Source organism: Podarcis pityusensis (genome assembly GCF_964106645.2).
Source record: "Podarcis pityusensis genome assembly, chromosome: 15".
Classification (NCBI taxonomy): domain Eukaryota; kingdom Metazoa; phylum Chordata; class Lepidosauria; order Squamata; family Lacertidae; genus Podarcis; species Podarcis pityusensis.
The window spans coordinates 22161741-22175105 of NC_138040.1; the positions used below are offsets into that span (position 1 = coordinate 22161741).

The 13365-nt window shown below is 45.1% G+C and overlaps 1 protein-coding gene across 3 annotated transcripts in view; it reads right to left on the bottom strand.

Moving 5' to 3' along the window:
- Positions 1 to 13365, bottom strand: part of JHY (junctional cadherin complex regulator) — a 34128-nt gene that overhangs the window by 3315 nt on the left and 17448 nt on the right. For all 3 annotated transcript variants that reach the window (XM_080983470.1, XM_080983471.1, XM_080983472.1), the window contains exons 4-6: positions 8281 to 8951; positions 5787 to 6075; positions 1147 to 1227 (exon numbers count right to left, since the gene is read on the bottom strand). In XM_080983470.1, coding sequence (XP_080839596.1) covers positions 1147 to 1227; positions 5787 to 6075; positions 8281 to 8951 — 1041 coding nt within the window. The remainder of the gene's footprint in view (positions 1 to 1146; positions 1228 to 5786; positions 6076 to 8280; positions 8952 to 13365) is intronic.

The following is a 13365-nucleotide window of genomic DNA, read 5'->3' on the forward strand; positions in this document are numbered from 1 at the left end:
ATTCGCAAGGGCAGCTCAATTGCATTAAAGTAATGCACACTTGAACCAGCCGGAAGAGAATAAACTTGGGTGTACTTATCTGCAATTGGAATTCTCCGCAGGTGAGTATCGACTAATGGATACCTTTGCCAAAGGGCAAAGAAAACGGCAGATTGAAAATATGATCTATTTTGAATGTGCCTGGGTTTGGAGGATGCAGTGTCTGCCCCTGCCCCCACCTCTGTTTCTTTGGGTCAGGAAGAACAAACAGAACCACAGGGATGGATGGGAGCAGATCATCTAGTCTAGATTCCCTCAGGCCGCCCCCACCAAGATGTTTTGGGGACTCCAGTCCGCATCAGCCCCAGACATAATTGCCATTGATGAGGGGTTGACGGGAGTCCAAGTCTCCACACCATTCCCGACTTAAAAAACCTCCACTGCCCCCAATTTCAAATTCATTGTCCCTTAGGGATGCTGCTACATAACACAAAGAATTCATTTGGGGAACAGCCCCACACCACAAATTTGTGTACCATTTGCAGGTGCTAATTTAAAGGTATAGATGCCTCCAGAAAAATGAAGACAGTGGGGGTGGCTGGGGTCTCACCAGGACTGTGCGTCCTGGGGGGGGGGGAGGGAAAGGGACAGGGACAGGGACAGCAGGCTCAGGCACCTTAGGCTACCCCCATCCCAATTTTTCTGATAGTAAGTTGATTTAACTGATTTTAATACTGCGTTTTTACATTGTTGTGACTTGCCGTAGGAGCTAGTGGTGAAGGGCAGGTAACAAATCTAATACATTAACAAATCAATTAAAAATATAGTAGTAGTAGTATCAGTAACAACAACAACAACAACAACAACAACAGCCTGTATCCAAAGGAGCACTGGTGGAGTTCTGCTGGCCCAGTAGCATTTGTGTTTCCTTTCGTCCCTCCAGAGCTGATTTTGGAAGCACACCAGAGGCTTCAGGGGAGAGGAGAGGTCCATTCTGATAGTGTACATCACTTGTTCTAGTGGAAGGGGAGCATTGGATACCGCCCAATATTAAATATATTCATATTAACAACAATAATATTGCACCTGTTGTTGTGCCCACTGCAGGGCAGTTGCAAGATGTGCAAACTATTTTTTATTTTTTTTATTGCCATGCATGCTGCTTACTTTCTCTTTGATGGTTTCATAGTCAGGTCCAAGGCCTCCAAGCTTGAGGTCCATCTTCATGTAGCCTTTTGTCCTGGAACCCTAAGCAGAGAGTTGGGATGTTGGGATGAAGTTTTGCTTTCTGAGCAAAAGACAAAGACCTCCACCATTCATTATTAGAAGACTTATTTAACCAGGACTGCAAGGATCAATAATGACCACAGGAAGAGCAGGAAAAACAACAACAACAACTGGAGAGGGGCCTTGAAGATATTCCTCATGACATTCAAACTCGTGAAACTGTGGTTGGTTCAAACTCAAGTTAGTGCACAAGTGAGCACCTGAAACTTTGCTTTGATCCTGGTTTGCTTTCACTAACTAGAACATAAACAAGCCACAGTTCCTTGAGTTTGGGAACATCAAGATAAACTGCAGTTTGTTCAGGACTGGAATAAAGCTTTTGATTTCCTCTGGCATGCACAAGAGGAGGACAAGGTATGACACATGAGCTCCTTGCGATAACTTGCTCCTGTATGGGAAACAGTGGCTTCCTGTGACAACTCAGCTGAGCCGAAGACAACCCAAGCGTTGACAGGAAGGCTCTGAATTTGCTGCACAGGCCCAATTGCAAACTCAGGAACTGCAATAGGAATGGGGATCTTACTTTTAGGTTTTCCGGTGAGCGTGTCTGGGCTCTCACTTGCCCCACACAGCTTTAACTGCCAAGATACAAATTTCTGTTTGCTCTGAAGCATCCAGCAAAATAGCCCCAGAGAATTTGGCTGTGAGAGTCCCACCCACAGGCTGGGGGAAAAGGAAGACTTGGGCCAGAAGCTTGATAAGGAAAACTAGAATTAGAAACTGATATCCCTTTCTGTCAAGGATCATTTTCACAACTTGGTGTTGTTGTGGCTGTCTTTGAGAAAAATGTAAACATTTCCAGCAAGCAAGCAAAGAGAACTTCTCAAAAGTTGGGGGCCAGGTTGTATTATAAATGGCAACCCTCTGTGAAATTCTTCAGAAGCCTGTGTGCCTGTGTGTTAAGACCGTTATCCAAAAAAGGGAACAAAAGGTGATAGTCTGGATATGGAGGAAGAGAAAGGGAAGGAAATCTGCCCTGCAGTTATGGTTCTAATCCAGCTAACCCCCTTCTTAGGGGCAGTGAAGCAGCAATCCACAAAGAGCCATCTGAGTCATCACTCATGGACAATTATTTCAGCTTAGCCTGTCTGCTCTGGGGCCAGAAGCCTGCTTCTTAAACATTACAATTTGTCATGGGTGCATGAGGAAATTTTTCAAAATCGTCCTGTCCCAGTTTCAGGATGTAATTGTTACTGCATGGAGTCTGGACGTGCTGTTGAAAAAAGGAACCACAAAATCAAAGCTGTAGTGAACTGGGACCCTGGTTAAGTTTGTTGTGAGAATATTTGAGCTTCAGGAATCCTGTAGCATCCAGTTTATTTTCCTTGGGAAGTGGGCAGGGTATATTGAGGAGCAAAATGGGCATGGCAAGGGTAATGGTTCCCTCTCGGACTTGCAGCCTGGCTTCCTGCTGATGTATATAAATGGCTGTGTTTGAAACTGTTTTATGGATGCAACAGCTTAAAGGTGAAACAGTGCCCCCTGCATCCTTCCATATGACAGATCTCATAATGCGGCGGCAGGGAAGATGTAGCAAATGGATTGGTTAGCACAGATACTAGGAATAAAATACTAGCAAATGAATTATTATTTCTTAAACTCTCCTTTCTCAATAAGCTTTTGATTCTGTTGCTCCTGGTCATGTCGCTCGTGAGTGCTGCTCCTTTTGTTCTTAATACTGCTGCTTTGAGCTTGCTAATTTGTGCTTTAGTGAGGAGATAATTGTTGTTTATTAAAAAATAATTGCTTAACACTCAATATCCCAGCAAGTTTGGAAAACTCAGCAGTGGCCAGAGGATTGGAGAAGATCAGTCTACATCCCAATCCCAAAGAAGGGCAGTGCTAAAGAATGCTCCAACTACCGCACAATTACACTCATTTCACACACTAGCAAGGTTATGCTTAAAATTCTACAAGGCAGGCTTAAGCAGTATGTGGACCGAGAACTCCCAGAAGTGCAAGCTGGATTTCGAAGGGGCAGAGGAACCAGAGACCAAATTGCAAACATGCGCTGAATTATGGAGAAAGCTTGACTACACAAAAGCATTTGACTATGTCGACCACAGCAAACTATGGCAAGTTCTTAAAGAAATGGGAGTGCCTGATCACCTCATCTGTCTCCTGAGAAATCTCTATGTGGGACAAGAAGCTACAGTTAGAACAGGATATGGAACAACTGATTGGTTAAAAATTGGGAAAGGCTGTATATTGTCTCCCTGCTTATCTAACTTATATGCAGAATTCATCATGCGAAAAGCTGGACTGAATGAATCCCAAACCGGAATTAAGATTGCCGGAAGGAATATCAACAACCTCAGATATGCAGATGACACAACCTTGATGGCAGAAAGTGAGGAGGAATTAAAGAACCTTTTAATGAAGGTGAAAGAGGAGAGTGCAAAATATGGTCTGAAGCTCAACATCAAAAAACCCGAAGATCATGGCCACTGGTCCCATCACCTCCTGGCAAATAGAAGGGGAAGAAGTGGAGGCAGTGAGAGATTTTACTTTCTTGGGTTCCATGATCACTGCAGATGGTGACAGCAGTCACGAAATTAAAAGACGCCTGCTTCTTGGGAGAAAAGCAATGACAACCCAAGACAGCATCTGAAAAAGCAGAGACATCACCTTGCCAACAAAGGTCCGTATAGTTAAAGCTATGGTTTTCCCAGTAGTGATGTATGGAAGTGAGAGTTGGACCATAAAGAAGGCTGATCGCTGAAGAATTGATGCTTTTGAATTATGGTGCTGGAGGAGACCCTTGAGAGTCCCATGGACTGCAAGAAGATCAAACCTCTCCATTCTGAAGGAAATCAGCCCTGAGTGCTCACTGGAAGGACAGATCCTAAAGCTGAGGCTCCAATACTTTGGCCACCTCATGAGAAGAGAAGACTCTCTGGAAAAGACCCTGATGTTGGGAAAGATGGAGGGCACAAGGAGAAGGGGACGACAGAGGACGAGATGGTTGGACAGTGTTCTCGAAGCTACCAGCATGAGTTTGACCAAACTGCGGGAGGCAGTTTAAGACAGGAGTGCCTGGCGTGCTCTGGTCCATGGGGTCACGAAGAGTCGGACACGACTAAACAACTAAACAACAACAACAAATTGCTTTTATACTGGGAAACTGCTTTGAGCAAGTTCTTTGGGGAGTGGAAAAGAGAAGGATAAAATTTTTTGAAAAACTAAATACCCCTCTCTGGCATTTGCAGTTAAATACACTCTTCCGTTGCCATTGTCACAATTTGCTTATGTTATTCATTTGTTATGGGACCTTAATTGCAACACTTTGGTGCTTTCCAAAATACATTTCTCATTGCGGGGTTGGCACTTTGTACAATGGATTAATTCCCCAATTAATTTGCTAATGGACAGCCAATTGGGCAGCAGATTTTCTTTCCTTATGAAACTAGTACTTACAAAGAATGTGGGTGGCAAACATAATCTTAAAAGGCACCACTCCATTCCTCACTGGACAACAACTCCCATCACTCCTGACCACTGGCCATGCTTCCTGGGGGGATGGGAGTTGGAACCCATCAACATCTGGAAGGGCCACAAACTCCCCATCCTTGAGTTAGGCTGTTGAGAGTTCCCTGGGAATAAAGGCTGGCTGCTCAACCACACCTTAACAAACTACATCTCCCAGGATTCTTTGGGAGAAGCTGTGAATGTTTAAAGTGTTGTGATACTACTTTCAATGCATAGGGCAGATGGGGCCTCAAAATGCTAATGAAGTTGAATTGCTCCCCTTTCACGAGTCCCATCACACACACAAAAACACACCTGATTCCCCCCACCCACGCCCCCAAATACCTTCTACATCTCATCAGCCTAAGGTGGGTATTTTTTAAAATCATCAACAACAACAACAACAACAAAACAACAACTAATCAGTATATTAATTTTAGGAAATAAATAAATAAATAATTTGGAACAGTGGTTTCCAAAGTTTGTTTGGCCACTGTCCCTTTGTGTCCATAAACTCCTCCTCAGTACTTTCCACTAAGGAAGATACTAACTCAAAATTCAAAACAGTAATAATTTATTCAAAATCCAATTAAAACTATTTAGCTTTATTAATTAAACAAACAAACAACTGGTGTACTTGCTCTGGTAAAACCAGCTTCTCAAAGCCTGATAGTCATTTATACATCCTGTGCTCCACTAGGTAACTTCCTGCCCCCACCCCAGGGGTGCTACCACCTACTTAGGGAACCACTGATTAATTTATTTTTGGTAAGATTTTATTAAAGCTTTTTTTTTTTTTGGTAATGCAATAAGACAAAAGAAAGTAATCTAAATTAAAACAAAAACGGAGAAACAAAGAGAAAAGGAAACACAGAGTCCTCTCTTAAAGGTGGGAACCACTGATTTAGAAGGAGGTGATAGGGATCTTTTTCATTGTTGCTCAAGGAACTGAGAGCCAGAATTCCTTGCAGATCTATCACAAAACACCAGGGGACCACAGGCCTACTTCCACCCACCCACCCCTGCTCTTCTTGGTGCTCTTCCCAGCTTACCTTCCTGTTCTCCTTCCTCTCCTTCTGTTTTTCCATCTGAATCAAGTAGCCTTCGGAATTGCTGCGGCTCAGAATGGGCTGGCGGGTCTGTTCACAGCTCTCCATGTTGAGTTGCGAGTCGCTCTCTCCCCTCTGTATAATGGGAGGAAACATGGCCGTGAACTGGCTCACAGCGAGGTGATCATCTGCCAGCTGAGAGATTTCTCGGTGATGCTGCTCTGCTGCCTGGATGAGCCGGGTGGCTGGGGAAAGGGCTCTTACAGGGGTGTGAGCAGGTGGTTGGGACGGCCTCAAGGAAGAAGAGCAGGAAAAGGGAAGCAAAAGGAAACAAAGTAAAAAGGAAGACCATGGAAAGCAGCAGCAGCGGGGTGAGAATCATTTTTAGACCTATCTAGCTAGTCATATAGGGACGTGGGTGGCGCTGTGGTCTAAACCACAGAGCCTAGGGCTTGCTGATCAGAAGGTCGGCAGTTCGAATCCCCGCGACAGGGTGAGCTCCCGTTGCTCAGTCCCTGCTCCTGCCAACCTAGCAGTTCAAAAGCATGTCAAAGTGCAAGTAGATAAATAGGTAAACGGTGTTTCCGTGCGCTGCTCTGGTTCGCCAGAAGTGGCTTAGTCACATGACCCAGAAGCTGTCTGCGGACAAACGCCGGCTTCCTCAGCCTATAGAGCGAGATGAGCGCCGCAACCCCAGAGTCGTCCGCAACTGGACCTAATGGTCAGGGGTACCTTTACCTTTACCTAGGTAGTCATATGACTTGGGAGTTGGGCAAGGTATAGCAACAGTACCACTCTATTCTGCCTTTGTCAGACTCCACGCAGAGTACCTTGTCTAGTTCTGGGCACCACAGATTAAGAAGGATATTGATAAGATGGAACGTGGGCAGAGGAGGGCAATGAAGATGACCAAGGGTCTGGAAACCAAGCCTTATGAGGAACAGTTGAGGGACTTGGGTATGTTTCGCCTGGAAAAGAGGAGACTAACAGAAGATATGATAGCCATCTTCAACTGTTTAAAGGCCTGTCACATGGAAGATGGAGTAAGTTTGTTTTCTGCTGCTCCAGAGGGTAGAATCTGAACCGATGGCTTCAATTGCAAGAAAGGAGATTCCGATAGAACTTCCTAACAGTAAGAGCTGTTTGACAGTGAAACAGACTTCTTTAGAAGGCGATGGACTCTCCTTCAATGCAGATTTTAAAACAGAGGTTGGATGGCCACCTGTCATGGATGCTTTAGTTAAGATTCCTGCACTGAAGGAGGTTGGACAAGGTGATCTCTGGGGTCCCTTCCAACTCTAGGATTCTATGATTCCATGATATATATTGCAGTGGAGTGTGGAAATAAGCAGTCTGTTAAGACAACTGCTGGTTGGAAAAACAAACAAACTGCTATGAGTTGGGAGGTCAGTCTGGATGGAATCCCTTTCAGAACCTGCAATCCTGTATTTTGTGGGGTAGAATGTATAAGAGCAAGCTTGCCAAACCAGTTCCTTTGTCAAGGTGACGGCTTTGGCTGGCTAGTTAAGTACCATGAGATAGCATAACCAAATAAGTTTCTCTGTACCCTAAAACAAATGAGTGAGCCTTCCTCGCTACCCCACTCACCTGGCTGCTAAGTGGGATAACAAAGCCTGTGTGTGTGTGTGTGTGTGTGTGTGTGTGAAAGAGAGATGAAGGTGCATGATGAATGCTAGAAGCAGCACAACAAAAATTTTTTTTTGAAAAAAGCTGTTACAGTGGATGAGAGGTATTGCAAGACAATTGTATAGGTAAAAACATGGGCAATACTGCGGAAAAGTTAGTATCTGTTATGTGCTAATTGGGGACCACAGTCCGTATTCATGGCAATTTCAGGCCCAAATCAAGAGAAAACGAGCAAGTACTAGCTATATATCCAGAGCCGTCTTTCCCATTGGTGTTAGTGGTTCATTGCGCCAGGGCGCCAGCCTCTCAGGGGTGCCCTAGCGAATGGGGGAGCTGCGCAGCTTTACCGGCAGCCTCCCCTTTCCCTGCATGCCCTCCAGCTGTGCCCTGCCAACTATATGGCTGGCGGGCATGCAGCTTCCTTCCCAAGCCTCCGCAGGAGGAGAGCGACCCCTGTAGGCTTAGGATGGAAGCTGTATGCAGCTTCCCTCCCAAGCCTCTGCATCTGCTAAAGACTGCCCTGCTCCCTGTCGTGGTCCTCCTCCTGCTTCCTGGCAAAAGGTGGCGCACAGCCTTCCCGGGCTGCCTTCTCGGGTGCCCCAACGCCAGAGAGCATGTCTGCCAGCACATTTTCCTGCTTAATCGCCGCTGCCATGGCAGGGATCGGGGCGGTGGGAGAGGCAGAGGACATTTTCTACCACCCCGTCCCTTGTTTTGGAGTTGCCGGGGGGGCGCCAGAGGGATCTTTTCACCATGGCACCGGATATGCTTAAGACAGCCCTGTATATATCTACAATGCTCCCCTGATTCTCTGACTCTTTTAATAATATTGATTATCCTGCATCCTTACTCTGAGTTACCAGAAACATAGCTGCCGAGGGTCTTCTTTGTATAAATCTGTCTGGGGTTCCAAGACAAAACTTCTCCGTTTACAGGCTGTTGAAGATTAGCATTGTAGGCATCCGAAAAGCTCTTGTGCCCTACGAGGTTCCAACACTTGCCATGTCTGGCGGTAGACCGAGGCTCTGAAACTGTATGCCTATAGGGATACTGGTGGCGGGACCCAGAAGCGTTTTCGGGATCACATCGGTATTTCTTCTTTTCACCAGTACATGGTGAAGGAAACCCTGTGAAGTTCTGGTAGGAGCTTGGCTGAAGAGGATTCCTAGCAAAGGTCAAGTTCATGGAATTTTGCTTGCCATCCTGATGAACAACATAGGCCGAGTCTGGAGAGAACGGGCTGTCCTGACCAGACCTCCTGGCAGCTAAAGGAGCGGCAAATGGCTTTGGATGCAACCTGTGATGCAACGGACGTCTGGCGTCCTGCTCCGAATCAGGCGCTTCTCTATAAGAGCTGGAATCTGCACAAGCGTTCTCAAATTCTAACAGATTGTGACATCTACCATACTGGCTTCTTAGTTCTACTTGGGCTCCCAATGGATGCTGGAGAGAGCTTTCGTTTGGGGGTGCAGCTTGGCTCGGGTCTGTTCTGCCCGTCTCGGGCCATTGGTATGGGTGAGCCTAAAACAAGCAAACAAAGTTATCGTGAAACTCAAGATATCTTGCATTCGTGAAGAATCATGTTTTGAAAATGCGGGCAAGCAACACAAGTGACGCTTCTTTAATATGACATCTTTATCCCAGCCTCTCCAAGGGAGGGATTGCGATGTGGGTTAGGCTTAGAGACATGACTGACCCTGTGAAAACGCCACAGCATAGTGGGGATTTGGAACCCAGTGCTAGTCCAACACACTAACTGCTATACTATGCAGGCTACCACACTATATGCAACAGCTGCCCTAAACCTGGATGGTGATGGGTCCTTTTTGTGCATGTACCTATCAAATAAAATTTGATACCAATGTGTTGTAGTGGAGAGAGTTTTGGAAGTGAGTCAGGGAGACCCGAGTCCAAATCTCTGGTCAGCCGAGAGGCTAGTTGGATGGCTTTAGGACAATCTACCATCTCTCAGGTTGTAGTGATGAAATGGGAGAAGCTCTTGATGAGGATAAGTGAATACAAAGAAATAGAATACAAATAGACGAACACTCATATAAAACCATGCCTACCCGCTGGGATGGGACACAGGTGGCGCTGTGGGTTAAACCACAGAGCCTAGGACTTGCCGATCAGAAGGTCAGTGGTTCGAATCCCCGCGACGGGGTGAGCTCCCATTGCTCGGTCCCAGCTCCTGCCCTCCTAGCAGTTTGAAAGCACGTTAAAGTGCAAGTAGATAAATAGGTACCACTCCAGCGGGAAGGTAAACAGCGTTTCTGTGCGCTGCTCTGGTTCGCCAGAAGCGGCTTAGTCATGCTGGCCACATGACCCGGAAGCTGTACGCCGGCTCCCTCGGCCAATAAAGAGAAATGAGCGCCGCAACCCCAGAGTCAGTCACGACTGGACCTAATGGTCAGGGGTCCCTTTACCTTTACCCGCTGGGATATGGGCAAAGTGGCTGTAGTTGAATCCAAACAGGAACGAGGGGAAGACTCATAGACCTTGTGACTAAGATAAGATAGGGAGAGTGGAACTCTGTGACCTTAAACAAAGTTGAGGTGCTCAAGGACTCATTGCTTTGAAACATCAGGTCATGAGCAAGCTTAGCCAACTTTACTACTGCCTGTTAAAATTTGGAATTGTGATAATACTGATGAACCCTCTCGCCCTAATATTCCTCGGTGCCTCAATCTTCAAAAGAGTTAGCAACATAGCTTGTCAAGAATGCATGCTTTGCTCATGACCTTGGCTGCATTCGATCCAGAGTCAAAATGAAGGCATCCGCCTTCCCTCCAAGTACCATGTAAACAAGCTTTAACCACTGTGTACACCTCAAGTATTACACAAGTAGTAAGCAATCAATGCATTGCATTTTTGCATCTAATGGTTCTGCACAGGAACATTTGCAAGATTATCAGCTCATGCGAACTACATATGTTACAAGCAGAAAACGATTAATTCATGAAAAAGAAGCAAATTGGATTTTGTTTGACCAGGACAAATTACGGTAAGTGTATGTGTGGTAAGCGGTCATCTTAAAGTTCAAGGACTGCTCCCTTCCTGCCTGCCTTCCAGCACAGTGCTTGCAGGCTCAGGAAAAAAAATGTGAAATTGAAAAATAATAATAATTCAATTTCAGAAAAGTTTTACATTTTTTCTGCATCAGTCAATTGTGCTCTACTGCATCCTAAAATAAACAAGGCAGCAATGTGTTGGTACAATCTTCCGTAGAAACAAACACCCTCCTCCCTAAGGAGGCCTGACACTAAAATGAAGAAGACTCGGGGATAATTGTAAGTGCAAAAACACCAGTGTTAAAAAAATGAAGTCTTGGGGCACCCTGAAAAGTAACAAATCTATTATGCCAAAATTACCAAACTGCAACATTAGACCAAGCAATGTTAGACTAATAAACTATTTTACTTCTTTCAAACTTAATTAATTAATCAGTCAGCAGATTCTTAATCCCCCTTTTTAGTAAATAAATAATAATAATAATAATAATAATAATAATAATAATAATAATATTTTATTTATATCCCGCCATCCCCAGCCAAAGCCGGGCTCAGAGCAGCTAACAACAATAAAAATAGCAGAGTTTACATAAAATCACAGTCAATTAATTGAAATACATTCTAAAATCAATTCATTCTAAAATCAATTCAGAATCAAATTAATGGCAACCATTGGGCTAGAGTTCTATGAGGATTACAGAAGAAGGGGGTCAGACTGTGCCTTGGCCAAAGGCCTGGTGGAACAGCTCTGTCTTGCAGGCCCTGTGGAAAGATGTTAAGTCCTGCAGGGCCCTAGTCTCTTGTGACAGAGCGTTCCACCAGATCGGGGCCACGGCCGAAAAAGCCCTGGCTCTGGTTGAGGCCAGTCTAATCTCCCTGGGGTCTGGGATCTCCAAGATGTTTTTATTTGAAGACCGTAAGATCCTCTGTGGGACATACCAGGAGAGGCGATCCAGTAGGTATGAGGGTCCTAGGCTGTATAGGGCTTTAAAGGTTAAAACCAGCACCTTAAACCTGATCCTGTACTCCACCGGGAGCCAGTGCAGCTGGTATAGCACCGGATGAATGTGCTCCCATGGCAAGGACCCCATGAAGAGTCTCACTGCGGCATTCTGCACCTGCTGGAGTTTCTGGGTCAGTCTCAAGGGCAGCCCCACGTAGAGTGAGTTACAATAATCAAGCCTGGAGGTGACCGTCGTGTGGATCACAGTGGTTAGGTCAGGGCGACCTAGCAGTTGTAAAACTGACAGATGGTCAGTGCCATGTTAAAAGGCAAATCTTTTTTTCTCGGAGATTGTTATTAAAGTTTTCCATCATACAATAAAATAGGAGCTACAAAAAATGCAAATAGAAAAAGTAAAGTACAGACTCCTCTTAGTAATTCTTAGCGCTTACCATCCACAGAGGGATAGCAGCTCCTCCCAGCTCTCAGCTGGGACCTTTCCTTTCCCTTCCCAGCCTCTCACCCTGGAAGATGTACTTTTCCCTGTCTTCTACCCAGGGCCCTCCATTAACCATCTACCACCCCCAGGAGTATGCAATCCCTGGACCTTAATAGAGGCTCCAGATAGAGGACTCCAAAGAAAAAGAAAAAGAGGGAAATTCTTCATATTCATCTATAAAAGAGAACATGCCTCTTTGAAGATGATGCTTACTAAATGACACAAATGTGATCATCTAAAAATAAAGAAGGAAGCTGCTTCAGAACTCTTCATTTTGCTCATGTGCAAATTTAATCAGAGGAACATAGGAATCTGCCTTATAGCGAGTGAGACCGGTGGTCCACGCAGCTCAATATTGTCCACACTGACTGGCAGCCTTTCCCTGCCCTACCCTGAGATCCCACTGGTTAAATCTGGGACTTTCTGCATACAAGCGAATGCCTTACCACTGAGCTACAACCTGCCCTGCTTTAACTGATGAGCCAAAGTTCCTTTAATTCTCCAACAGCCCAACCAAAAAGATGTAACACTTGTGTTTGGAAAAGGCAACAAGATGAAGCAAATTGAGGACTGGCCTGAGGCATCAGGAGGAGGGCATGCTGCTTCTGCCACTGTGCCATGAAAATTAACGTGTGCTCTGTGTCTTCATGCAAACGTCCATATTGGAAGAGTCTGAATCATACCTGCATTGTGCCTCCTCTGTCAAAGGCAGGATGCCTCTGAATATCAGCTGCTGCACTTATGCCCAGTTTTCAGGTTCCCCACAGGCATCTGGTTGGCCACCAAGAGGACAGGATGCTGGCCTAGATGGGCCATTGGCCTGATCCCGCAAGCTCACATTGTGTTCCTATCTTAAGCTCACCTTTTCTCCCCTAGGGGTAGAACTGCCTGATTTGGCCTTTGGGGGAATGGACTTCTGTTCTGTGCCCACATCAAACATTGCTTTAGGTTTGCGGTGATGAGGGCAAAAGATCAATCGGCTGCTTCTGGGGCTTGTCCAAGGTGTTTTGCTCCTCCATGTAAAGGACAGGATGGCACCTCCCCCTGTTTCCATGCACAAAAGCTAACCAGGCTGATTGGCAGATGAAGATGATGGACTTTTCGGAGCTAGCTGATCTGACTGGAAGAATCCGTGGACCAGAAAGAAGAGGAGTTCCAAGAGGACTGGAGGAAATTTAAGGACTATTTGAATAAATATTGTAACATAAAAAAATTAGAAATTACTTGAAAGAAAACAAATAGGCCTAGGATTAAATTAAGTTATAATTAAATAAATGGGATTTAGAATGTTAAGAAAAGTGAATAAGATGGACTATAATTGGAAATTGTTTTAGTTTAATAATGATATTGGAAAGCTGTTACTTTTAACTACAAGGAAACTCAGAAGGGAGGGACTTGAGGAAGTCAACTAAGATGCTTAAAAGGTTGGATTTGTGAAGAATTAAGTTTGTTGTTATTGTTTATCTGTTTATTGTTTTTCCC